The sequence below is a fragment of the Tamandua tetradactyla genome, chromosome 3, assembly GCF_023851605.1.
Source record: "Tamandua tetradactyla isolate mTamTet1 chromosome 3, mTamTet1.pri, whole genome shotgun sequence".
Lineage (NCBI taxonomy): Eukaryota > Metazoa > Chordata > Mammalia > Pilosa > Myrmecophagidae > Tamandua > Tamandua tetradactyla.
In genome coordinates this window covers 193,723,744-193,750,699 of record NC_135329.1, presented here as the reverse complement: position 1 = coordinate 193,750,699, position 26,956 = coordinate 193,723,744, and the positions used below count along the sequence as shown (strand labels likewise).

The 26,956-nt window shown below is 38.6% G+C and overlaps 1 protein-coding gene across 9 annotated transcripts in view; it reads right to left on the bottom strand.

The window, feature by feature from the left end:
• Positions 1-84: 84 nt before the first annotated feature.
• Positions 85-26,956, bottom strand: part of ARPC2 (actin related protein 2/3 complex subunit 2) — a 44,189-nt gene continuing 17,317 nt past the window's right edge. For 8 of the 9 annotated variants that reach the window (XM_077155096.1, XM_077155100.1, XM_077155097.1 and 5 more), the window contains 4 exons: positions 5,615-5,741; positions 3,528-3,628; positions 3,077-3,177; positions 85-325 (listed from right to left, as the gene is read on the bottom strand). In XM_077155096.1, the coding sequence (XP_077011211.1) occupies positions 301-325; positions 3,077-3,177; positions 3,528-3,628; positions 5,615-5,741 (354 nt within the window). In that variant the 3' untranslated portion in view covers positions 85-300. Of the gene's footprint in view, positions 326-3,076; positions 3,178-3,526; positions 3,629-3,938; positions 4,171-5,614; positions 5,742-26,956 lie in introns of those variants that run through there. The other variant, XR_013173059.1, reaches the window with a different exon arrangement.

The window sequence follows — 26,956 nt, the reverse complement described above, 5'->3', positions numbered from 1 at the left end:
GCAAAGCAAAAGAGCTTGGGAAAGAGGGTGGAAGGGAAGGGAGCGAGGGAGGGAAGAAAAAAGAATTAAGTTGATCAAGTGGAATTATTCTTTGTATTTTTTTTTTAATTCTTGGGAACTATGAAGTCCTTGCAAGCACAGCTCGTTTCTGCAGATTATTTTCCAAATGTGTACAAAATGAAACCAAAACGGAGAATTCCTTAAGAACCTGAAGAGGTGCAACATTAAAAGCTACGATTATCCAGTAGCAAGTGTTCCAGCCTTCAGCTGCCAGCTACTTCCTTCTTCTGTGCCCAACAGTTAGCGGGATGAAAACGTCTTCCCCCTTTCAAAAAGAGAGAGTAAGTGTGAAGGCTCGTTTCTGGATGACCATCCCTTCCACCCCACACTCCTGGACTAGCGCTGGGATCCCAAAGAGACACCAAACAAGAGGTGGAAAGACTAGATGCCTTAGGCAGAGGTGTGTTGGAACCACTGGGTAGGGACTCAGATCCAGCTTGCACAGAATGGTTTCATGACCCCTTTCCTCCTATCAAACACTTTGGAGAGTACCAGATAATGACTGTGTGAAGCGCTAAAGGACAGTAAGTATATCAAGTTAAATGGGAGAGTCACTTGTCCACAACTTCTGGGTGACTTAGATATACCTGAATTTCAGACTGGGCTCAAACTTCGGTCTAGTACTGACCAACTGGTCAGTTCAGAGTCCTCCCTCCCATATAGCTTATAAGTTTTGGGGCTAAGAGCAGAAGGCGGGTACAGGAGGTTTGAATAAGCAACCCCTAACACTTTTGAGGCTAAAGGCATTTCATGTCATCATGTGGTGACTACATCTGCAGCCACAGAACACTTGTAGGTTCCTGAGTTCTGGTGTCCTGCTCCACTCAGGACTTCCTCAGAAGGGCAAGCTTTGGGAACAGGCTGCTTCCCAAACAAAGAGGCTAAAACTGGCACCTCTGGGTATTTGGTAAAGCAGCCAAGAAGTTGGAGGTGAGGGCTATGGGAAATCATAACAAAAATATGGGGGCTAAAAATTTTCTACCTGGAACATCTCACCTACTCCCCAAAACGAAACCATCTTTAATCATACTTCTCTCCAAATAAAATGAGAGTTTCAATGGCCACTTTCAGATCCAGGGCCGTTTTTCACAGCAGGCCTGCTACCTTCTTTCCCCCATGTTGCCCTGTTCAAGGTTCTGCAGACTTTTCTTCCTGTCTATCGTATGGGGGAGGAGGGGTTCCTGGCTCCTCCTGCCCAGCACTGAGCCAGTTAACTTCTACCCTCCGTTAACGTGATCTGGTTTTCAGGGTGGATGTAGTTGTCTGGACCCCCTTTCTCCTTTCTGGGGCCTGGCTCTGCAGAGAGAAGCCAGAGAACAAAAAAGACAAAGCTATTCTTTGAAAGTCCCAGGAAAGAGGTTCATGGACAATTTGTTCATTTCAAGAATTCATCTTCTCCCAGGTCCCCCATCAGGAGGGAGTTATCCCTGTCTCCTCAGACAACTGCAGTCACTTTGCAGCAACTCCTAAGTCTGCCTGGTGTTTCCATAATTAGGGAGGAAGAGATCCCTGAGGAGTGATACTGGGTAGCGGCTGCCTGATGGGCTACCCTCCTGAATGGACAAGCAGTGACTGGGCCTGAAGGTGATGCAGGTGATTACTGTGACTAGTCATAACACCCAGCTTTCCTGTCTGGATCACAACAGGCTGGACATGCCAAGCTTCCCTTCTGCAGTACTTAGCTGCTGGTTTACCTCTTGGCCTCAACTAAACTGCCTGTCTCTCCACTGAGCCCTGAAAGCAGCAAAACTGGCTATCTCATACATGAGGTTACCAAAGTGGTGCCTGCTTGGTGAGAAAGCATGCCTAAGACCAAGCAGGGAAAGGAGAAACTGTATAATCCAGGACAAAGACAAGGTTCTGGAGCAGCAGAAAGAGGATGGGTCTCCAAGAGCACACACCATCACCAACCCATCACACTTTGTTGGGAGTCTAGTCCATTTTTGGGAATGCCAAGAAGCTGCACGGAAGAATAAATGCTACTGTCTTTCACTGCCTTCAGATGCCTAGACACCTCTTTCTAAGCAGAGGCTCTACATACAGGTTGAACACTACTCTTCGGGCTTTGGGTGGTCAGCAGAGCCCAGAAGAGAAACACCTTGGGGCACACATTTCCTAATGAGAGATGAACAGTCTCTAAAGCCTGTGCCCAGGGAGTCAGGAGTGAATATCTGATGTTTCCATGGCTGAAAATCCTCAGGTGATGTTCAGGTGTCAGAGCCATGCACCTTTCACATCCTTTCAGATATGAGCAGAAACTAACTTGGCACAGAAGGGGCTCATACACCATGGGAAACGGCTTAAAGCCCTGGGCATACAACACCGGCAAAAGTTACGTTCAAGAATACTGGGTGTGGGCTGTGAGGGTAGATAGTTGGCTCAGTTCACCATAAGACTTTTAACTGGGCCAGCACAAAAGGTCACAGATAAGAACTGGCTACTTCATTCTGAAAACAGGTTTCCTCAAATGTCATCATCAAGGGAATCAAAATCTAGCACCTTGCACAAAGACGTAAACTCCTGGCTTCTCCTGATGCAGAGCCACACAGTTCAGAGATGGGCTCATCATTCCCGTCCCTGATAAAGAAGACTTACCTATCCATGCAAAATTTCTGCTGACAAACAGCTCAGGAAAAAGAACACTTAAGGAGTGGTTCCAAGACTATTTACTCAACTAAGTGTCCTTAAGCAAATTACTCCACTTCTCTAGGAAGATGTTAAGGACAAGACTGACCTCTCAACTCAGGTTCAAAGAGAACACTGCTTATCTCGGAGAAACATATCCCTTTGTTTTCTTCCTAGCTGCCATTCTCACTGCTCACAGACATAGAAACAAGGAAACCTGTCTTGGCCCATTCAGTAGAGAAAACCTGCTAAGCTAATTTTCAGTCTGTTATCTAGCCACAGGCCCAAGCCCGCCAACCTCACATGTAGCTATTTGCCCAGACACCTGGAAGGCCAGGCCACCCATGTCCACTGTTTTCTTCTTCAGGAGCTGTGGTCCTGCTCCACTTACGTGATTGTTTTCATTTCTTTTTTCTCAGCATCTGGACGTGCACGGTTCAGCACCTTAAGGAAGTCAGATGTTTTTGCCCGCATACGTGTGTGAATATAGGCCTGGGAGCAAACACAACAGGCACTGAAGCAGAGTCATATATTCTAGAAAGATAGCTTTGTTTTCAGAAGAACCTATCAGGAAGGTTTGGCAGATGTGGGATCATACACTTTGAGGTTGACAAGAGGGTCATGTAGGGGAGTAGCAAGGAGAGTCCTTCTGGAGACAGTTACCTCTTTGTTGTGGAGAGGGGAAGGTGAGAATAGAGGGAAAAAGGCCATGATTTCTTGAAGCCTCTAGAACTTACTCAGAGTTCACATCAACAGTCTGGACTACAGAAATAGCCTTCCAGGTTATCAATTCTGGAAGAGAGTGGAGCAAAGGAAGCTGGGATGCTAGTGGCGACTCTCACCTTAGAGCACTTGATGTGATAGTGCAGGTAGTCTCGGAACGTGTGAATCAGGTTGATGGTGTTGTCTCGGGCACTGGCATTGGTATGGCGAGGGAACAGCACTGGGGGTGGAGCACAAAGAAGTTGTCAGGGGATAAGACAGAATGCCAAAGGGTCAGAAGAACAGCAGCACAAGTTCAACTTCATTCTCTCCCTGCTTAAATTCAATCTACTTGTTTCACGACTCCCAGGCTTTGTCAGGGTTTTCTCCCGGAGATGAGGAAGGGAGATGATGGTGAAAACACAGGGTTACCATGGAGGCATGATCCTGGGCATTTACTCCAGTTACAGATTCTGTGGCCAGAGATAGTTCCTATCTCTGCAGCTCAGCTAAGTCTCTTTGCAAGTATGACTTTGTCAAAAAGAGTTTACCTTAAGAAATCAGGATTAGGAAACAAGCTCTGCCTGTCCTAGGTTCCTGGTGCTGAAGTGCAGAATAAGCCTTCAGAGAAAGCAGATTCCAAGGAATAACTCATTTTCTTGCTGTGGGAGCCAAATGCTAAAGATTTAAGGGCTGATGTTTCTTTAAGATGACTGTATAATGATACAGCTTTCGCAAAGTGACTGTGTGATTATTAAAACTTTGTTCTGATGCTCCTTTTATCTATAGTATGGACAGATGAGGAAAAAATACGGATTAAAAATAAATAAATAACGGGGAACAAATGTTAAAATAAACTGGGTAGAGGGAAATACTAGTGGTCAATGAGAGGGAGGGGTAAGGCATATGGTATGCATGAATTTTTTCTTTTTATTTCTTTTTCTGGAGTGATGCAAATGTCTAAGAAATGATCATGGCGATGAATATACAATTATATGATGACATCGTGAGCCCCTGACTGTACACCAAGTATGGAATGTTCGTATGTTAAGAATGTTCATGTTAGCATGTTGCTTGATTTTATCAATTAAAAAAATATATATATAAGGGCTGAACCCTCCAAGTCCTGACGAGAGCAGGTAGTTAGGAGGAGTTACTTTAGCTAGGGGCTAAGAAAAGCCTATCTCGTGGCACCAACCATCTGAAGACTGTCTGATCACCATTTAGTACTTGGCACTTGGGCAGACTTGCAGTCCTCACGTTTTCCCATTTTGTAATCTTGTATTATTATTATTTCTTTGGAAACCTTGTACGTTTCTTGCACCTATTCTACTCATTGATCTCACTATCAGCAAAAATCTTCTGAGTGCAAAGTTTTGCTGAAATGAAAAAGAATACCTCATAAGAAAGGTGGAATACTGTGCCAATTTGCTCTGGCCTAAAAAGAAATGAATACCAGGATAGGAGATACCATATTTCATAGAATCTAAGATGCCCACTGACCACAAGTTTATCATCAGTTTACATACCACAGAGAGAGAAATGCTGCCAATTCAATCATGACCTGCTATTAACTATAAGATGTATGCTAACCTCAGAGATAACATGTAGGAGAACATGAATCTTAGATTTAATGAAATATGGTAAATCAAACTCATTCAATCATCACCAATAAACAGGCACACCTTCAGTACCAAGGTGAATGAAATTCAGCTTCACAAAAGAAGACATTTTTGCAGTACCAGGTGTAATGTGTGAGTGAGCTGTTATTTCAAACTACACTTTAATTACCAGGCAGCTCCCAAGTCTGAAGCAACTGCAGGAAGGGAAGTCTTGAATTTATACAGTGAAAAAAATGGAGTAAGTGAATCAGGGCTGGAGCTCAGGTTTATTTAGTGAAAACAACAATAAAAAAGCTAAACAACAGAGAATTCCCACCAACTGCTTAGCAATGGTTATATGGTCGTAACTCTGAATCTTTGACATCAGAGACTCTCTTTTTCCTAAAATTTCTTAAAATTTAAGAAGTGGGGAATGTTATTGTTACAAAAATAGTCCACAGCCGGTTTTGTAATTAATGCCCCACGACACCAATCCTACAGTCATGGCAATGGCAATAGGAACAATTTGATATACGTGCTTTCCTATTTGACCACTTCAATGAAAGTTCTGTCCAGTTTTAAAATTCATTAAAGCCACACAAAAGGAGCGACCCCACCTGGCTTACCAAAAGTAATATAGCCAATGTTGTCACCCACAGCGGCATCTGTGTCTTTCAGCTCCAGAGGTGGTTCCCTGTGGCTGAACAGGACCTGTGGGGCTGTGTGGCTGGCTCTGCGTCCTTCTTTGAACTCCTTTCCAAGATGAAATAAAATGCAAACAGAAGAGAATCTAGTGTTAAGATGAGAGGCAACTTCTGCTATGGGGTCTGCCTATGGGAGTATGACCTCTGTAACCGCCTGGAGCAGCAGATGGCTAAAAAGATACTACATCACACTTGGACTATTACAAGTGCTGTCTGGCTGTTATGCATGCACTTCAGATTCAAAAAGGAAACATTACAAAGTACTCAATAAGTCAGATCTTCAAAATGTGAGGAAAGCTTTGTTAATCCTTTTCTCTTTCTCTTGTTTTGGACCAACATAGGTGATAAAACTCCACCTAAGACTAAAGTATAGTAGAAACAGAAACCAAATCGAAAAGCACTGGGAAAACCAGATTAAACTTAGATTAAATTTAGGATGAGGCCTACTAATTATTATTTTCTTTCGATTTAATGTGAAAGAGGTGATACAGTTCAAGAAATCTTTAAAATTTCAGGGTTAAAGGAACCTGAAGCCTTTTTGCTTGGCTTATAAAAAGCCCTTAATGAGCTACCCAATTTTTCATCATCCCCTCACTCCATCTCTACTTCTCCCAGCTTCATGAATACCAAGTTCTCTTTTACTCCCAGTTTTTGGATAAGTCCTGCTTCAGTAAGGCATTTTAGATTCTGTTATTATTTAGAATTCTTCAATCAGAACTCTAGACCAAATTTAAGCTCTACTTGGGGGTAGGAAATAATGGAGTTAAAGAAGTTGAGCTGTCTTAGTACTCCTAAGGAAAGGGAGACCAAGGGACATGAGAATCCAAAGTCTGAGTTTTGATTCTGGGTACTGGATGCCCCTGGGCTAGATCCCACCACTCTGCATAGGAGCTCATCCTGCTTGACAAAATATATCTACTCTCCTTTCACCAAACCAAGGAAAAATGAGGATGTAAAAACCAGGCCATTTTTTCTATGTTCCAATCTCCAAACCTCAGGCTTTTACAACCCTTGCATTCCTATATATACAGGCAAGTGAAACGGTGCTTTCCTCTATCAACCCGTATCAGCCAGGGCAGAATAAGATTTTCCAGCAATACCAGTAAAACAAGATGAATCCAATTTATTGAGTGGACCTCCCAAGATGATGGCAGAAGGATGGAACCAGGGATTTTCCAAGATTTCTTAGTTTTAAGAATATTAAAAAGCAAATATCCTTACACAGCTGTCCTATCCGAAATGTTTCACTGCTCTCAAGCATTACCTCTTCTATGATACTACCTCCACTAGCCTGAGCCTGGCTGCTCTCTCACTGAATTTCCATATCTTTTCTATATACCTTTACTAGGATACTCTTATTTATTTCACATCTGGTTATGAGTTCCTCAAACCAAGGATCCTGCTTTACCCTTCTGTCTATCAAAAAGGTTAATACATAGCTTGCTGAATGAAAAAAGCAATTCTACCCTAGCTGACATGGTAAAATAAAACTCCAAAGGAAGAAACAGGGACTATGTTTCCATTTGTAGGTAAGAAGAATATACATTGAAGGGCAAGCCCTCATCAAGTTAGCCGCAAAGGAAGGAAAACACCTGGTGACTCCTAATGCTCAGTTAGGGTATTCACCTATTTTACCTTACTGCCTCCTGAGCTGGTTATCATTGCTCAGCTTCTAATGACTGGTGCAAAATAAATGATCATAAGCTGGGTTTAGCTCACCACTAAAGGTTTAGTTGCCCAAAGGAAAAAGTGCATGAAGAACAGGCTCACTTGTTTGGCAGAGAATAGGGGGAACTATGGGAAGCCAGGGAAGGAGTCAAGATGATTCAAAATGGAAATTCCTACGGAAGTCTTCTGAAATTATCATTCTCTCTAAACAAAACAAAACAAAACAAAACTTTCTTTCTACAAAGAAAGAGATTAGGAAGTCTTCAGATCCAACAGCATCTGCTCAAAATATCCCAACAAATAGATAGTTCTAAAGACTCAGACACGAAGTAATAAAGCTGAAACAAAAAGGAATCTTATCCTCTATGAAACTACAAAACTTATCATGGGGAGCAGAAAGAGGGGTCAGAGCATTTTCTTCTCTTAGTAGTATCTTTGAAGTAAAAAAGGTAAAAAAAAAAAAAGCATTAAGACTCGTGTAGGCAAAAGTAAATCCTTCAGAAACAAGAGTTTGGTTTCTACTGCTTTTCTTTTAATTTTGTTTATGAGGAATTAGCGAGATATAAAGGATTTAGGTAGCTCTACCTAGCAGTGGAGACTGGAACACCTAAAAAAGAGGAAAAAACTGTAGAACAAATAACTAAATAAACCAGCAGTTGATTAGATACTTTTATAAGTGTCATGTGGAAAAGAATCAAATATGTAACTGTAGTAAGGATCAATCACAAGAAAATCTGAGTAACCAGATCACTAATAAAATGTACAATTATAGTTCATCTGCCAGCACATGCCAACTTACATGTTTATAAAACACTTTGCTATAACAATATTCATTGTGGTGGAATTTTTTCTTTATATCCAAACATGCACTGCAAAAAAGGGAAAAAGAATAAAAAGGGAAAAAAAGAAAGGAAAATGCTGCTCCACTTTCCGTAGCTGTACCTCCTTTGTCAACATTTTACCTTTATCAGGGCCCTCTATGTGAATTTGCTCAGTCCATGCCCTGCCTTTAGCTTCTGATATAAATGTCTTAGTTTAAAGCTTTAGTTCACTAGTACGTGTGGAATTTACAACCAGATGGGCTATTTGTAAACATATGACGACGTATTAGCATTTTATTAATTCTGTACATGGAAAATAATATAGTTAAGACTTGGCCAACAATAACTTCTGGGTTAGCATTTTCCTCCAGCCAATTTGATTTCTTTGCTTCTCCTTAGTTCCCTCTCTTAAATACCACTTAAAAACAAACTTAAGTAACCTCTTATCTTCATTAGTGTCCTTGGGTCCCTTTGTTACATATAAACCAACAATATTGCCTCTTTTTTCTCCCTCTGGCTAGAGTGTTTTTTGAACATTATGACATTCTTCCTTTCTTCATCACAGCACAATTTAGCATATGAAGAGCAGAACAAACCCAAATGATAAATGCATGAGTTTAGTATATAATAAAGGTAGCATCTTAAAGTGGTATAAACATAGACTTTTAAATCATTGCTACAGGGACCAATGGGGGAGCCAATGAGAAAAAAGATGAACCAATCTCTCATATTACACACCAGAATTTTAAATAAAACAAATCTAATGACAAACTAGGAAGAATATCTGAATCCCTTGACAAAGGGCTAATCTCCAAATAGAAAAAATTGGTAAAGGACATAAACAGACATTTTACAGGAAAAGAAAAATAAATGGCCTTTAACATAAGAAAAGATGTTTGACCTCAATGATAAGAGAAAGTACATATATTTTTTAAGTGATTGGCAGAAATCCAAATGCTTGACAAAACACCTCAGAGAAATGGGTAGTTTCATGCACTGCAGGTGGGAGTGGGAAAATGGTAGAATTCCTAGGAGGAGAGTTTGGAAATACCTACCAAAATGATTGAAACATTTACCCTGTAACTCAGTCTTCTCAGGTCAGAGAATCTATCATACATATATAAACAAATATGTATCAAGGGACCTCTAAAATAACATCTTCAAAAATGCCTGAGGCAGATTATTGTGCTTTGTCCCTGAAAATAACAGAGATCAGTGGTTTCCACTCAACTTTTCCTAGTTACTTCATTACTGGACTGATTTTAGCATCTTAAAATATGAAAAGAATTCTAAGTCACCAAGCTCTGCTTTCCAAAAGTATTAATGTTGCTCCTATTGCTTCTCATGGAACAAGCTTTGAAACGATGACATCTGAACTTTCTTTAGTGCACAGCCAAGTACTAGACACTGTTAGTGGGAAAATAAAAACTCTCTTGTTGGACTTTCAGGAAGATGGTTGAATAGAGTAGCTTGAGATTAATCCTGCTTCACGGAAAAGTTAGAGAAGGGACAGGAGGGTGACTGAGCCAGCAATTGAGACAGGGTTATGCCCCCCAGACTGGCACACTCGCACAGCTACATCCTTCCTGGCCACTGTATACCTACGTTCACTAGCATCAGCATAACATCCCCAATACTACTTGAAACAAATCACCGCACTGAATGCCCCATCCCATACCTTGCTCCATGCTGTACAACCATCCTGCAAACACAAGGCCTTAGACTACTGCAAAAAATCAACTCCCAAAGTAAATCAATCAAGATATTTACATGTGACTGTGAAAACCTTTTGTCTGATGTTCCTTTTAGCTACCTTATCGACAGATGAGTAAAACATATGGATTAAAAATAAGTAAATAACAGGGGGAACAAATGCTAAAATAAATTTAGTAGATTAAAATGGTAGTGATCAATGAAAGGGAGTGGTAAGTGGTATGGTATGTATGAATTTTTGTCTGTTTTCTTTTTTTCTGAATTGATGCAAATGTTCTAAGAAATCATCATGATAATGAATATACAACTATGTGATGCTATTGTGAGTTACTGATCATATAACAAAAATAGAATGATCATATGGTAAGAATGTTTGTATTTGATTGTGGTTATGTTTCATAAAAAAAAAAAGTTCAATTTGAATGTGACCTAAGAAAAAAGATATTTACATGCCACGAAGACAGCATTAGGTTAATAAGCATATCACAATGCAGACAGATACAGCCCCGAGTAATGACCAAATTAAAACGCTAGAGGAGATACAGACATTGGAACAACTAATCAAAGATGTCTACACAACTCTACTCAGTAAAATAAGTGGGATAGCAAATGACATAAAGGAGATCAAGAAGAGCATAAAGAGGAATTTGAAAGAATAGAAAAATAGTGTATATCACAGAAATTAAAGAATCTGTTGACCGAATAAAAAACATACTAGAGGCACACAACACCACATTTGAAGAGACAGAAGAAAGAATAAGTGACATAGAGGACAGAATAACTGACTTCAAAGACCCAAAACAGCAAATGGCAAAAAAGATGAAAAAATTTGAATTGGATCTCAGGGAAATGATAGACAAAACAAAGTGCACAAATATAAGAATCACTGATGTGTCCAGAAGGAGAAGAGAGGAGTAAAGGGCTAGGAAGAGTAGTGGAGGATACAATAGGGGAAAACTTTCCAACCCTCATAAAGGACATAAATATAAAAGTCAAAGAAGTCCAACTCCAAACAGAATAAATTCAAATAGGCCTTTCCTAAGACACAGACTAATCAGTCTGTCAAATGTTGAAGAGAAGCAGAAAATCCTGAAAGAGGCAAAAGAAAAACAATCTACTACATACAAGGAAAACCAAATAAGACTGAGTTCTGACTACTCAACTAGCACCCTGGAAGCGAGAAGGCAGTGGCATGATATATTCAAGATCCTGAAAGAGAAAAACTTTCAGCCAAGAATTCTGTAACCCGCCAAATTGTCCTTCAAAATTGAGGGAAAGTTTAGAGTTTTCACAGACAAAGAAGTTCTGAAAGAATTTGTCAACAAGAGACCAGCCCTATAAGAAATACTAAAAGGAGCTCTGCCGGCACACAAAAAAAAGACAGGAGAGGGAGGTCTGGAGAAGTGCACAAAATTGAAGAGTATCACTGAGAGTAATTTAAAGAATACAAAGAGAAAGAGGGAAAAGAATATACAGACCTGACAAATAAAATGAAAAAGATAAGATGGTGGATTTAGGAAACACCTTTTCAGTAATAACTTTGAATGTTAACGAACTAAACAAACCAATTAAAAGATACAAATTGGCAGAATGGATTAAGAAACATAATCCAGCCATATGCTATTTACAAGAGACTCATCTTAGACACAAGGATATAAATAAACTGAAAGTGAAAAGATGGAAAAAGATTTTCCACCAAGTTGTAACCAAAAGAAAGCAGGAGTAGCTATACTAATATTGGATAAAATTTCTAGAGTTCAAATGTAAAGACATCATAAGAGACAAAGGACACTATATACTAGTTAAAGAGTCATTTCACCAAGTAGATAAAACAACCATAAATGTTTATGCTCAAGGAGCTCCAAAGTACATGAGACAGACACTGGCAAAACTGAAGGGAACGATAGATGTTTCAACAATAATAGTAGGAGACTTCAATACACTTCTATCTATAGATAGAACAACCAGACAGAAGATCAACAAGGAAATAGAGAAGTTAAATAACTTGAGAAATTAATTAGACCTAACAGACATATACACGTCATTGCATCCAAAAGTACAAGGATACATTCTTCTCTAGTGCTCATGGAACATTCTCCAGGATAGATCATGTGCTAGGACACAAAACAGATCTTTATACATAAAAATACACTGAAATTATTCAAAGCACTTTCCCTGATTATAATGGGATGAAGCTGGATCGCAATAACCACCAAAGAATGAGAATATTCACAAATATATGGAGATTAAATAACACACTCTTAAACAGCTAGTGGATCAAAGAAGAAATTGCTTGAGAAATCAGTAGCTATTTGGCATTGGTGAAAAATGAGAATACAACTTACAAGAACTTACGGGATGCGGCAAACGCTGTGCTGAGAGGGAAATTTATTGCCCTAAATGCCTATATTAAAAAACAAGATAAGAGCAAAAATTGAAGACTTAACAACACACCTGGAGGAACTTGAGAAAGAACAGCAAACTAACCCCCCAAAAACAGAAGAAGAGAAATAACAAAGCTTAAAGGAGAGATAAATGAATGGGAGAAAAAAAAGAACAATAGAAAAATTAATAAAACCAAAAGTTGGTTCTTTGAGAAAATCAATAAAATTGATTGGCCACTAGCAAGACTGACAAAGAAAAAAGAGAGAGGATGCAGATAAACAAAATCAGAAATGAGAAGGGGTGCATTATCACAGACCCTGAAGAAACAGATATCAAAAGAGGATACTATGAACAAGTACACACCCTCAAACCAGACAACTTAGATAAAATAGACAAATTCCTGCAGACACATAAACAAGTTACAATGACTCAGGAAGAAATAGAAGATCTCACCAAACCAATCACAATTAGAGAGATTCAATCAGTCATCAAAAATCTTCCTATAGGGAAAGGAGCCAAGATGGCGGCTTAGTGAGGTGTGGGATTTAGTTCGTCCTCCAGAGCAGCCAATAAATAGTCAGAAACAGTACAGAACAACTGTTGGGGCCACCACATCAGTGACCAGACACACAGTGTACCCCTGTCTGGACCAGCTGGACCAGCTGTGAGCTCCCCCTCCTCCGCAGGCTGCTTCCCAGAGGGGAAAGGAAAGAGACTTTACTAGCAACAGGGGCTGAGCACAACCAAACACCAATTGTGGAATTAATTAACAAATTCTGACTACTGAAAATAGGCCCCAGCTCAGCTGAACCTTGAGGAAAAGTGGAGGTCACTGGTTTTTGCCCTGGCGCAGAGGGGGTACAGCTACAGAAAAAGAAAAAAGAAAAAAAAATAGGTTTTTTTGATCTGAAAAGGTCTGGGCCCTGCAGGAAAGGAGGCGGCACATAAGACCCGGAGATACACAGAGCAACATACCAATTTAAGTTCTTGATTGACAAACCTGAGGAACAGGGTCCTGCTCTGAAAAGGATTTTTCTTCTTCTCTTTTGTGGCTGTATTTCTATGGATTGATTACTCTTTGGATACGGCTGCAGGGCTTCTAGAGCTCCCACTGCCCCAGGCATAGGCAGAAACAGGCTTGTTTGAGAGCTTGTCTGGAGCCTGTGCCTTCCTCAGGAGAGGGGTGGGGCCCAGCTCAGGTGGAATCCCTCCCTCAAGGAAGTCAGAACCCAGGGTCTGGAAAAGGGAAGCGATTAAAGTCAGTCTACAACCTCTCCTCTGTCTTCACCATGCCCCCAGCAGGGAGAGTCTGCCGAAGTTAAAGGTACCGCATCACCTTATGCTGGGGGGACCTACGGGCAGAAAAGCGCCACATACTGGGCAGGGTAGGAAAAACACAGAGTTCAGAGACTACATAGGAAAACCTTTTAATGTGCTGGGTCTCACCCTCAGGGAAAACTGATGCAGGTGACTCTTTGCTCCTGAGAGGAGACCAGCTCGGTCTGGGAAAATCTGATTAGGGCCTATAATACCTAAATAGACCCTCCTAAGGGGTGGGGGAAAGGCACCATACAGGCAGGGCAAGACACAAAAAAAATAAGAACTGAAAAATACTGATCTATTAAACAAAACCTAAGCTAGAGGACTAGAATAAGCTGAACTGAATGTCAAAGAACAGATAGACAACAAAGTCAAAGCCATCCAGCAAGAAAATCCTAGGAAAAAAAAAGTGAAAACAATCTTCAAAATAAACTAATTAAGGTAATTAAATGCCTAGATGCCAGTGAAAAATAACGAATCATACTAGGAAATGGCCCAGTCAAAGGAACACATCAACAATTCAAATGAGATACAGAAGTTGAAACAATTAATTCAGAATGTTCGAACAGACACGGAAAACGTCATCAAAAATTAAATCAGTGAATTGAGGGAGGATATAAAGATGGCAAGGAATGAAGAAAAAGAAGAAATCGAAAGTCTGAAAAAACAAATCACAGAACTTATGGGAATGAAAGGCCCAGTAGAAGAGATGAAGAAAACAATGGAAACCTACGACGTGAGATTTCAAGAGGCAGAAGATAGGACATATAGTATCATATCATCTGCAAACAGTGAGACGAAGGACGGGATATGTGAAATTTGACAAGTAGAAGAAAATATAGGGAAAAGAATGGAAAAATATGAGCAGGAACTCAGGGAACTGAATGACAACATGAAGTGCATGAATAAACGTGTTGTGGGTGTCCCAGAAGGAGAAGAGAAGGGAAAAGGAGGAGAAAAACTAATGGAGGAAATTATCACGGAAAACTTCCCAACTCTTATGAAAGACTTAAAATTACAGATCCAAGAAGTGCAGTGTACCCCAAAGAGAATAGATCCAAGTAGACGTACTTCAAGACATTTACTAATCAGAATGTCAGAGGTCAAAGAGAAAGAGAGAATCTTGAAAGCAGCAAGAGAAAAGCAATCCATCACATGCAAGGGAAGCCCAATAAGACCATGCGTAGATTTCTCAGCAAAAACCATGGATGCAAGAAGAGAGTGGAATGATATATTTAAGATACTACACGAGAAAAACTGCCAACCAAGAATTCTATATCCAGTGAAACTGTCCTTCAAAAATGAGGGGGAAATTAAAACATTGAGACAAATTTCACTGAAAGAATATGTGACCAAGAGACCGGCTCTCCAAGAAATACTAAAGGGACCACTAGAGGCAGATACAAAAAGACAGGAGAGAGAGGTGTGGAGCAGATTGTAGAAATGAAGACTATCAGTAAAGGTTAAAAGAAGAAAAATTAGATCTGACATACAAAATCCAAAAGGCAAAATAGTAGAAGAAAGTACTGCCCATACAGCAATAACACTAAATGTTAATGGATTAAACTCCCCAATCAAAGACACAGACTGGCAGAATGAATTAAAAAACAGGACCCCCCACAAAAAAACCAAAAAACAAAAAAAACAGGACCCATCTATATGCTGTCTACAGGAAACGCATCTTAGACCCAAGGATAAACATAGGTTGAAAGCGAACGGTTGGGAAAAGATATTCCATGCAAACAACAATCAGAAAAGAGCAAGAGTAGCTATACTAATATCCAACAAATTAGACTTCAAATGTAAAGCAGTTAAAAGAGACAAAGAAGAACACTATGTATTAATAAAAGGAACAATTCAACAAGAAGACATAACAATCATAAATATTTATGCACCGAACCAGAATGCTCCAAAATACAAGAGGTAAACACTGAAAACACTCAAAAGAGAAATAGACCCATCTACCATAATAGTTGGAGACTTCAATTCCCCACTTTCATCAATGGACAGAACATCTAGAGGATCAATCAAGAAACAGAATTTGAATAATACAACAAATGAGCTAGATTTAACAGATATATATAGACTATTACACCACACAACAGCAGGATACACCTTTTTCTCAAGTATTCATGGATCATTCTCAAGGACAGACCATATGCTGGGTCACAAAGCCTCAATAAATTTGAAAAGATGGAAAGCATACAAAACACTTTCTCAGATCATAAAGGGATGAAGCTGAAAATCAATAATAGGCAGAGGGCCAGAAAATTCACAAACACTCTTAAACAACCAGTGGGTCAAGGAAGAAATTACAAGGGAAATCAGTAAATATCTCGAGGCAAATGAAAATGAAAACACAACATATCAAAATTTATGGGATGCAGCAAAGGCAATGCTAAGAGGGAAATTTATTGCTCTAAATGCCTATATCAAAATAGAAGAGCAAAATCAAGGAATTAACTGTCCACTTGGAAGAACAAGAAAAAGAACAGCAAATTAATCCCAAAGCAAGCAAAAGGAGAGAAATAATGACGATTAGAGCAGAAATAAATGAAATTGAGAACATGAAAACAATTTAGAAAATCAACAAAACCAGAAGTTGGTTCCATGAGAAAATCAATAAGATTGATGGGTCCTTAGTGCAGCTGACAAAAAGAAGGAGAGAGAGGATGAAAACAAATAAAATCAGAAATGGAAGAGAAGACATAATCACTGACCCCACAAAAATAAAGGAAATAATGAGAGGATACAATGAACAACTTTATGCTAATAAACTCGAGAATGTAGATGAAATGGACAACTTTCTAGAAAGGCATGAACAACACTGACTCGAGAAGAAATAGATGACCTCAACAAACCAATCACAAGTAAAGAAACTGAATCAGTCATTAAGAAGCTTCCAAAAAAGAAAAGTTCAGGACCAAATGACTTTACATGTGAATTCTACCAAACATTCCAGAAAGAATTAGTACCAATTCTGCTCAAACTCTTCAAAAAAATTGAAGAGGAGGAAAAGCTACCTAACTCATTCTACGAAGCCAACATCACCCTCATACCAAAGCCAGACAATGATATTACAAGAAAAGAAAACTGCAGACCAATCTCTTTGATGAATATAGATGCAAAAATCCTCAACAAAATTCCAGCAAATCGAATCCAGCAACACATGAAAAGAAACACACATCATGATCAAGTAGGATTCATTCCAGGTATGCAAGGATGGTTCAACATAAGAAAATCAATTAATGTAATACACCATATCAACAAATCAAAGCAGAAAAAAACCACATGATCATCTCGATTGATGCCAAAAAGGCATTTGACAAAATTCAACATCCTTTCCTTTTGAAAACACTTCAAAGGATAGGAATACAAGGGAACTTCCTTAAAATGATAAAGGGAATATATGAAAAACCCACAGCTAATATCATTCTCAATGGGAAAAAACTGAAAACTTTCCCCCTAAGATCAGGAACAAGACAAGGATGTCCACTATCACCACTGTTATTCAACACTGTGTTGGAAGTTCTAGCCAGAGCAATTAGACAAGAAAAGAAAATACAAGGCATCAAAATTATCAAAATTGGAAAGGAAGAAGTAAAACTCTCACTGTTTGCAGATGATATGATACTATATGTCGAAAACCCTGAAAAATCTGCAGCAGAACTACTAGAGCTAATAAACGAGTACAGCAAAGTGGCAGGTTACAAGATCAACACTCAAAAATCTGTAGTGTTTCTATACACTAGTAATGAACAATCTGAGGGGGAAATCAAGACACGAATTCCATTTATAATTGCAACCAAAAGAATAAAATATTTAGGAATAAATTTAACTAAAGAGACAAAAGACCTATCCAAAGAAAACTACAAGAAATTGTTAAATGAAATCACAGAAGACCTAAATAGATGGGAGGGCATACCGTGTTCATGGATTGGAAGACTTAATATAGTTAAGATGTCAATTCTACCTAAATTGATTTACAGATTCAAAGCAATACCAATCAAAATCACAACAACTTACTTTTCAGAAACAGAAAAACCAATAAGCAAATTTATCTGGAAGGGCAGGGTGCTCTGAATAGCTGAAAGTATCCTGAGGGAAAAAAATGAAGTCAGAGGTCTCAAGCTGCCTGACTTTAAAGTATATTATGAAGTTACAGTGATCAAAACAGCATGGTACTGGCATAAAGATAGATACACTGACCAATGGAATCGAATAGAGTGTTCAGATATAGACCCTCTCATCTATGGACAATTATCTTTGATAAGGCAGTCATGCCAACTCACCTGGGACAGAACAGTCTCTTCAATAAATGGTGTTGAGAGAACTGGATATTCATATGCAAAAGAATGAAAGAGGATCCATATCTCACACCCTATACAAAAGTTAATTCAAAATGGATCAGAAACCTAAACATTAGATCTAAGACAATAAAACATTAGAAAATGTAGGGAAATATCTTATAAATCTGATACTAGGAGGCAGTTTTCTAGACCTTACACCCAAAGCAAGAGCACTGAAGAAATAAATAAATAAATGAGAACCCCTCAAAATTAAACTTTCGCGCATCAAAGAACTTCATCAAGAAAGTAAAAAGACAGCATACACAATGAGACAATATTTGAAAATGATATATCAGATAAAGATCTAGTACCCACAATTTATAAAGAGATTGTTCAACTCAACAACAAAAAGACAGACAACCCAATTAAAAATGGGCAAAACACTTGATCAGAAACTTCTCAGATGAGGAAATACAAACGGCCAAAAGGCACATGAAGAGATGCTCAACTTCCCTGGCTATTAGGGAAATGCAAATCAAAACCACATGAGATATCATCTCATACCCACAAGAATGGCCATTATCAATAAAACAGAAAATGACAAGTGCTGGAGAGGATGTGGAGAAAGAGGCACACTTATCCACTGTTGGTGGGAATGTCAAATGGTACAACTGCCGTGGAAGGCAAAAAGCTAAATATAGAATTGACATAGGACCCAGCAATACCATTGCTAGGTATCTACTCAGAGGACATGAGGGCAAGGACATAAATGGACATACGCACACCAATGTTTATAGCAGCATTATATGTACAACTGCAAAGAGATGGAAACAGCCAAAATGTCCATCAATAGACGAGTGGCTAAACAAACTGTGGTATGTACATAGGATGGAATATTATGCAGCCGTAAGAGAGAATAAAGTTACGAAGTATGTAACAACATGGATCGGCCTTAAGGACATTATGCTGAGTGACATTAGCCAGAAACAAAAGGATAAATACTGTATGGGTCACTGATATGAACTGACATCACGGAATAAACTTGGAGAATTTCGTTGGTAACAGAGACCATCAGGAGATAGAAATAGGGTAAGATATTGCATAATTGGAGCTGAACAGATATAAATTGTGCAACAGGACTGAATGTAAAAACTCAGAAATGGACAGCACAATACTACCTAACTGTAATACAATTATGTTAAAACACTAAATGAGGCTGCATGTGAGAATGATAGAGGGAGGCGGGCTGGGGGCACAAATGAAATCAGAAAGAAAGATAAACATTAAAGATTGAGATGGTATAATCTAGGAATGCCTAGAGTGTATAATTATAGTGACTAAAAGTACAAATTTTTAAAATGTTTGTGCATGAGGAAGAACATAGGAATGTCATTACTGCAGGTGCTGAAAATAAATGGAAATATTTTAAAATTTCACTTTATGTGTGAGATTAAAGCAAAAAATATTTGGTACAAAATTTATATTTTGACTAGTGCATTTCCTAATGTAACTCATGTAGATAGTTTAATTGAACACCATAAATACATGGAACCTTGAGTAGGACATGAGATTTTGCTGGTTTGTCCAGAGTGATGCCCTGATAAGTCCCAGAGTGATTTGAACAGTAAATAAAAAAGTATTTGCAAAGTCCCCTTCAGGGAATGGCTAGAAAGAGGTAAAATTCAACTTCCCCAAGTTGAATTCTTGTTATTCTCACAAGCAGTGCAGACAACCAAAGCTATAGGCAGGGCCCCCAATCTTGGACTTTGTTCATACGAAACTTAACCACACAAAGGATAGGTCAAGTCTACTTAAAATTAGGCCTCAGAGTCACCCCCAAGAGAACCTCTTTCATTGCTCAGATGTGGCCTCTCTATCCAGCCAACACAACAAGCAAACTCATTGCCCTCCCCCTGCCGACGTGGGACATGACTCTCAGGGGTGTGGACCTTCTTGGCAACATGGGACAGAAACCCTAGAATGAGCTGAGATTCAGCACCAACAGATAGAGAAAACCTCGACCAAAAGGGGGAAGAGTGAAATGAGACAAAATAAAGTGTCAATGGCTGAGAAATTCCAGAGTTGAGAGGTTATCCTGGAAGTTATTCTTACACATTAAAAAGATATCATCTTGTTAGTCAAGATGTAATGGAGAGGCTGGAGGGAACTGCTTGAAAATGCAGAGCTGTGTTCCAGTAGCCATGTTTTTTTGAAGATGACTGTATAATGATATAGCTTTCACAATGTGACTGTGTGATTGCGAAAACCTTATGTGTGATGCCACTTTTATCTATCTTAACAACAGACGAGTAAAACAAATGGAATAAAAATAAATAATGGGAGAACAAATGTTAAAATAAATTTAGATTGAAATGCTAGTGATCAATGAAAGGGAGAGGTAAGGGGTATGGTATGTACGAATTTTTTTTCTGTTGTCTTTTTACTTCTTTTTCTGAATTGATGTAAATGTTCTAAGAAATGATCATAATGATAATATGCAACTATGTGATGATATTGTGAATTACGGATTATATATGTAGAATGGAATAATCATATGTTGAGAATGTTTGCGTTTCTTTCTTGTCATATTTGTAAAAAAAAAAAGTAAAAATTAATAAAAAAATTAAAAAAAAGAAAACATTCCTAGAAAGAAAAGCCCAGGCTAGACTGCTTCATAAGTGAATTTTAGCTAACATTCTATAAAGAACTAACACCAATGCTGCTCAAACTTTTCTAAAAAACTGAGGAAAAAGGAACTCTACCTAACACATTTTATGAATAATAACATCATTTTAATACCAAAACCGTGTAAAGATACCATAAGAAAGGAGAACTACAGGCCAATCTCCCTAATGAGTATAGATGCAAAAATTCTCAATAAAATATTAGTAAATTGAATCCAATAGCACATTAGAAGAATTATACACCATGAACAAGTGGGATTTATACCAGGAATCAAAGATAATTATCTCAATATAGGGAATATATGAAAAACTCTGATAGCCAGCATCATACTCAATGGAGAGAGAGTAAAAGCTTTCCCCCTAAGAGCAGGATCAAGACAAGGATGCCCACTGTCAACACTATTATTTAACATTGTGCTAGAAGTTCTAGCTAGAGCAATTAGGCAGGACAAAGAAATAAAAGGCATCCAAATTGGAAAGGAAGAAGTAATACTCTCATTATTTGCAGATGATAAGATACTATACCTGGAAGATACTGAGAAATCTACAGCAAAGTTAACTGAGCTAATCAACAAATTCAGCAAGGTGGTGGGATATAAAACTAATGTGTAAAAATCGGTAACATTTCTTAAAAAAAAATCGTAATTTTCTATACAATGACCTAACTGAGGAAAAAGTTAAGGAAAAAATTCCATTCAAAATAGCAACCAAAAGAATCAAATACTTAGGAATGAACTTAACTAGAGATGTAAAGGACCTATACACAGAAAATTACATAACATTGCTAAAAGATATCAAAGGAGACCTAAACAGGTGGAAAGACATTCCCTGCTCATGGATAGGAAGGCTAAATATAGTTAGGATGTCAATTCTACCCAAATTGATCTACAGACTCAACACAGTACCAATCAAAATTCCAACAACCTACTCTGAAGATTTGGAAAAGCTAATTACCAATTTCATCTGGAAGGGAAAGACACCCGAATAGCTAAAAGCATCCTAAAATAGAAGAATGAAGTGGGAGGATTAACATTCCCTGACTTTAAAACTTATTATAAAGCCACAGTGGTCAAAACAGTATATTACTGGCACAAAGACAGGAACACTGAAGAATGGAATAGAATCAAGAGTACAGAAATAGACCACCAAATCTATGGACACCTAATTTTTGACAAGGCCCCCAAATCCTCTGAATTGGGACAAAATAGTCTTTTCAATAATTGGGCATGGAAGAACTGGATATCAACAGTCCAAAGAATGAAAGAAGACCCTGGACTCCTGTATTATACCCTACACAAAAATTAACTCAAAGTGAATCAAACACCTAAATATAAGAACTAACACCATAAAGTTTCTAGAAGAAAATGCAGGGAAACATCTTGAAGACCTAGTAATAGGGGTAGCTTCCTAAACTTTACACCCAAAGCACAAACAACAAAAGAAATAATACGTAAGTGGGAACTCAAAATCAAACGCTTCTGCATCTCAAAAGACTCTCCAAAAGGTGAAAAGGCAGCAAACTGGGTGGGAGAAAATATTTGGAAATCACATATTGGACAAAGGTTTGATTTCCTGTATACATAAAGAAATCTTACAACTCAACAACAAAAGAACAAACAACTGAATTATAAAATGGGCTAAAGATATGAATAGGCATTTTTTTGAAGAGCAAACATAGATGGCTCAAAGGTACATGAAGAGATATTCATTTTCATTGGCTATAAGGGAAATGCAGATTAAGACTACAATGAGATACCACCTCATACCTATAAGAATGGCTGCTATTAAACAAACAGGAAACTATAAATGTTGGAGAGTATGTGGAAAAACAGGGACACTTACACGCTGCTGGTGGGAATGTATAATGATGCAGTCACCATGGAAGACTGTTTGGCAGTTCCTTAGGAAACTAAACATCGAATTGCCCTATGACCCAGCAATAGCACTACTTGGTATATGCTCAGAAGATCTGAAAGCAATGGCACAGATATTTGCACACTCATGTTCACAGCAGCATTACACACAATTGCCAAAAGATAGAAACAAACCAAACACCCATCAACAGACTAGTGGTTCAACAAAATGTGGTATATACATGCAAATGGAATATTATGCAACAGTTAAGACAAAATTACATTCTGAAGCACATGACAAGATGGATGAGCCTTGAGGACATAATGCTGAGTGAAATTAGCCAGACACAAAAGGATAGATACCGTAAGATTCCATGTTTATGACCAGCATAAAGGTATAACCAGAGGCTTATATTACAGAATATAGGGGACTTAGAGATACATAGAAGCTAGAGATGGGTGAACTGTTAGCTAATGAGGTTGAACGCCAATGTAAGGGAACAGACAGGAGTGAAGGTGGTTCTCTAGTGGGTCTAGAAGTAATGTTACCATATTGAAGATGAACAAGAATGAAAGGGGCTGTATAGACCTACGTGTTCCACTGATATACACTAGAAATATGAATTAGTTCTTGCAAGAATTATTTCAAAGATATGATTCTTGTACAAAGAGTGTTTAAGTCCAGGGTACAGGGGGAAAGTTGCTATTGCATGCTATGAGCTATGTTCAAAAGGAAGTCATCAGCACTACCACAGCAACAGCAGAGGTAAATAATGGGAGGAGGGACAAGAGTTAAGAGAAAGTTTAGATTTCCTATTTGTTGAGGGTGTGTTTATTGGTTTTCTTCCTCTTGGAACAATTGTCTAAAATTGAGAATGCTGATGGACTGTGGACTTTGTGCCTGTACATGATGTCTGATGAATGCAGGTGGCTGAAGGATGCACTGACGAAGTAGATTGGCGAATGATGGTGTATACTTATGAACGAAGGTTGCACTGGTACGAAAACAAACAAAGTTGAGAGGCATGCAATGATGTGAATGAACATGTGGGACGTTAGGTGAGGCAAAATAAGCCAAAACAAAAGGACAAAAATGTTATGGTCACCTTTAGAAATGCTTACAAGAAAACAGGGGCCTAGACTGTACGCTTTTAGAGCAGACACATTAAGTCTGGAGTGGTGATTATTATTTCTGGATTTTGAGAGGCTGTTTTATATATATAACCTGATATTTAGAGATAAGAACGAAGCCAAATGGGTTGGGGTTAAAATAATTCAGAACATAGGGGTAAGGAAGACAGTGTCTATATTTTAGAACCTCACACACTCTTTAAGACCAATGGAAGAAAGGTTTATTTGGTCTGGAACTGAAATTTTCTGTAGTGCATAGTCTAATTCAACCTATCTGTATAGCTCATTTGAACAACTGAAACACTGGGAGTACAGAATAAGGTGGTCCTTTAATCCAGTATAGATTATCATAATGCCTGGATACATCCTAGAGCATATTAAGCAGATAATCAAATAGTATTGGCAAAGTCCCCTGAGGGATGGGAGAAAGAATATGGAACTATTAAACCTTACCATCAGGGAACTCCTAATACTGTGTCAAACTTTAGGGTTCCCAAATCAATACACCATGCCTTCCATCATGAGGCTTTCTCTTGTAAAACTTATATAGGTAGCGGAGAAGCTTAGAATACCTACAGGCATGCCTAAGTTACTTCTGGAGGACCCCTTTAGTTGCTCAGATGTGGCCTCACTCTTTCTAAGCCCAACTCTGCAAGTGAAATCATTGCTCTCTCCCCTACATGCGATATGACATCCAGGGGTGAAAGTCTTCCTGGCGACGTGGGAGATGACTCCCAGGGACGAATCCAGACCTGGCACAGTGGGATTAACAATTCCATCCTGACCAAAAAGGGGAAAAGAAGTGGCAGAGAGAGTTCAAACAGAGTTGAGAGGCTACTCAGGAGGTTGCTCTTACACAAGCTTCAGCTAGACCATGCTACCTATCATAACCTGCCAACCCCAAATCAGAAGCATTCCAGCCAATCCTAAGAAATACCTAGGGCAATACACAAGATTTCACAATGGTTCCATGTAGTAGAGTAATTTTACAGAAACCTACAACCTCCAGATGGATCCCTGGTCCAGATGAGTCCTGAAACCTAGCCCAGCCTCTCCAGGACATCATATAGTCCCATTGCCCTACCCCTATTAGTGACAGACCCTTCCCATATGAAAAATTCAGAATTGCCACAGCCCAAACACCACTAAAGAGAGGACTGGAAAGATCAAAGTGATGGTGGAGTTATACAGAGAAGACAGGATTTAACAAATGAATATGAATGCTGCCATTAAGCTGACACCTCTTTTAGTCTTCAGTATTTTAGAACAGGAAGAAGTAAAAACCTAAAATTGTGGAATTGTAACCCACGTCAAACTCTGAAATACGTTCTATAACTAACTGTGCTGCTGTGCTTCGAAATTTATAGTTTTAGACATAGGTAATTTTTAACAAAAAAAGAAGGAAAAAAAGTCAATTGTGATGATAAAAAAACATCTAAGCCCTCTAGCCTCCTACATTCTGGAGCAGCTAGAAGGAAAAATATGAGAGGATCGTATGGTAGCCCATGACAAATTCTGGGATATGTCCTGTAACGACTTGTTGAAGAGTACCTTGAAAACAATTGCTGTTTTCTTTCTTTGCTTTGATTATATGTTATACTACACAATAAAAAGTCAAAAAACAAAAACAAAATTCCCTTGTTTCTTTCCTAAAAGCAGAGAAGCATCTCTCAGAGTCTGCCTGTCAATGACAAATACATCTGATCTGAACAAAGCCCACCAAGGGGCAGACTAAGCAGATTTGTAATACATGGAAGTCCAGTGTCTTTTGATCACAACTTTATGTGCTAGGCATCCCTTGAAATTTTTAATTACTAGGCCCAGGAAAAAGCTCAGATAATTTATTTTGGGGCAAAACCCAGCAAAATGAGTCCAGTTCCCTATAATCATTTCCAATAAATTACCCCAGTCTCTGAATCTGGAGAGGGTGGCAGGGCAGACAGTTTCCTGGGCACAGCCTTTTCACATTCCTAGACACCATATGGGCCTTCATGGCACCAGACCAGTCACTAATTGGAGATATCGTTAGTACAAAAATACCAGAGGCTCGTTTTCCCTTTTGGGCAAGTGCCCTACCACATGGACTTGAGGGAAGAGCTTAAATTCATATGCAAAAAATACACAAAATGCTCCTAAGGAATAAATCTCCAGTAAATGCTCCAAGGTCAAATCTGTTTAAACTATAAATAAATTAAGATGTTTCCTGGTAAAAAAAAAAAAAATGGAACAAGACTGGTAAAAAACGGTCAAATCTAAATATACACTTCATAGCTTTTAAAATTAGTTCGTCAATCTGGATTTAACCCAATTTCTGAGCTTTAAAGCATTTAATCCCCTTGTTAATTCTGTATAAAACACATGAAATGTTTACCTAGAGGATGAATTTTAGGACCATATACACACACACACATACATTCATAAACTTCAGTATTCTCAAGTACTTGGAAGCATTAATATCCAATTTTCTGCATAGAGACTCCAAAAGTAGAGTTTCTGATTAATTAGTTAAGTCACAAAAAGCTACCTCTTAAAGATGGATAAAACTGGGGCATTCACTTTTGAAGATTTTACTAGCCATTTAGAAGGATACACATAAAGTATTCTTGCTAGAGTAATAGCACAAATGTCTTTCCATTCTATTTGGCAAAAAAGACTCTGACCTAGAATTTAAAAAATTCTATCACCCTGACAAAAAAACCAGAATGAATGCTTAAGTTTTTGAAAAAACTTAACCACTGTACTATATCTTGAATGCTGAGCCATCTCAGAAGAAACTAGCCTGAATACCACCTGACCAATGAGCTCACATCTGGGAGTCAGCAACTGGCTAGCGGACAACATGACAAAGCCACAATGGGGCTATAATGGCTGAGTCTAACTGCACCAAAATTGAGTTACAAAATGTTTGCTAAACCCCATTACTATTTTTATTAGATGAACTTTTCCTGAGGAGGCATCCTATGGTGACCTCACTCAAACTCAGGCTGTCTCTTGATCAGTTCAACAACCACACCCTATTAATGCATTACTTAATCATCTATAGACTCTTCATTCTGAAAAGACCTCAGGACTACACCAAGTCAGGAGAAGAACCTCATAAAAACTTGTGGAAACAGAGGGTAGGTAACATGATTCAGCTTTAGAACAAAAGATCCTATGACAGGAAGACCTCAATATACAGCCTTCCTGTATGCATTTTACTCAATTGACTTTCTAGTCCTACCTTGCAAGAGGCTAGAACCACTGAGAAAAAAAACAACAGTCAGTGAGTATGGTAGGGGCCGTATAATTTAATTAAAATTTTAACAAGTTCTGGGACCAACAAAGACCTTCTCATTCTCTGCTCTATGCTAGGGTGTGTTTCTATACAAAGGTGTATTTCACCATGTCATGGTTTATC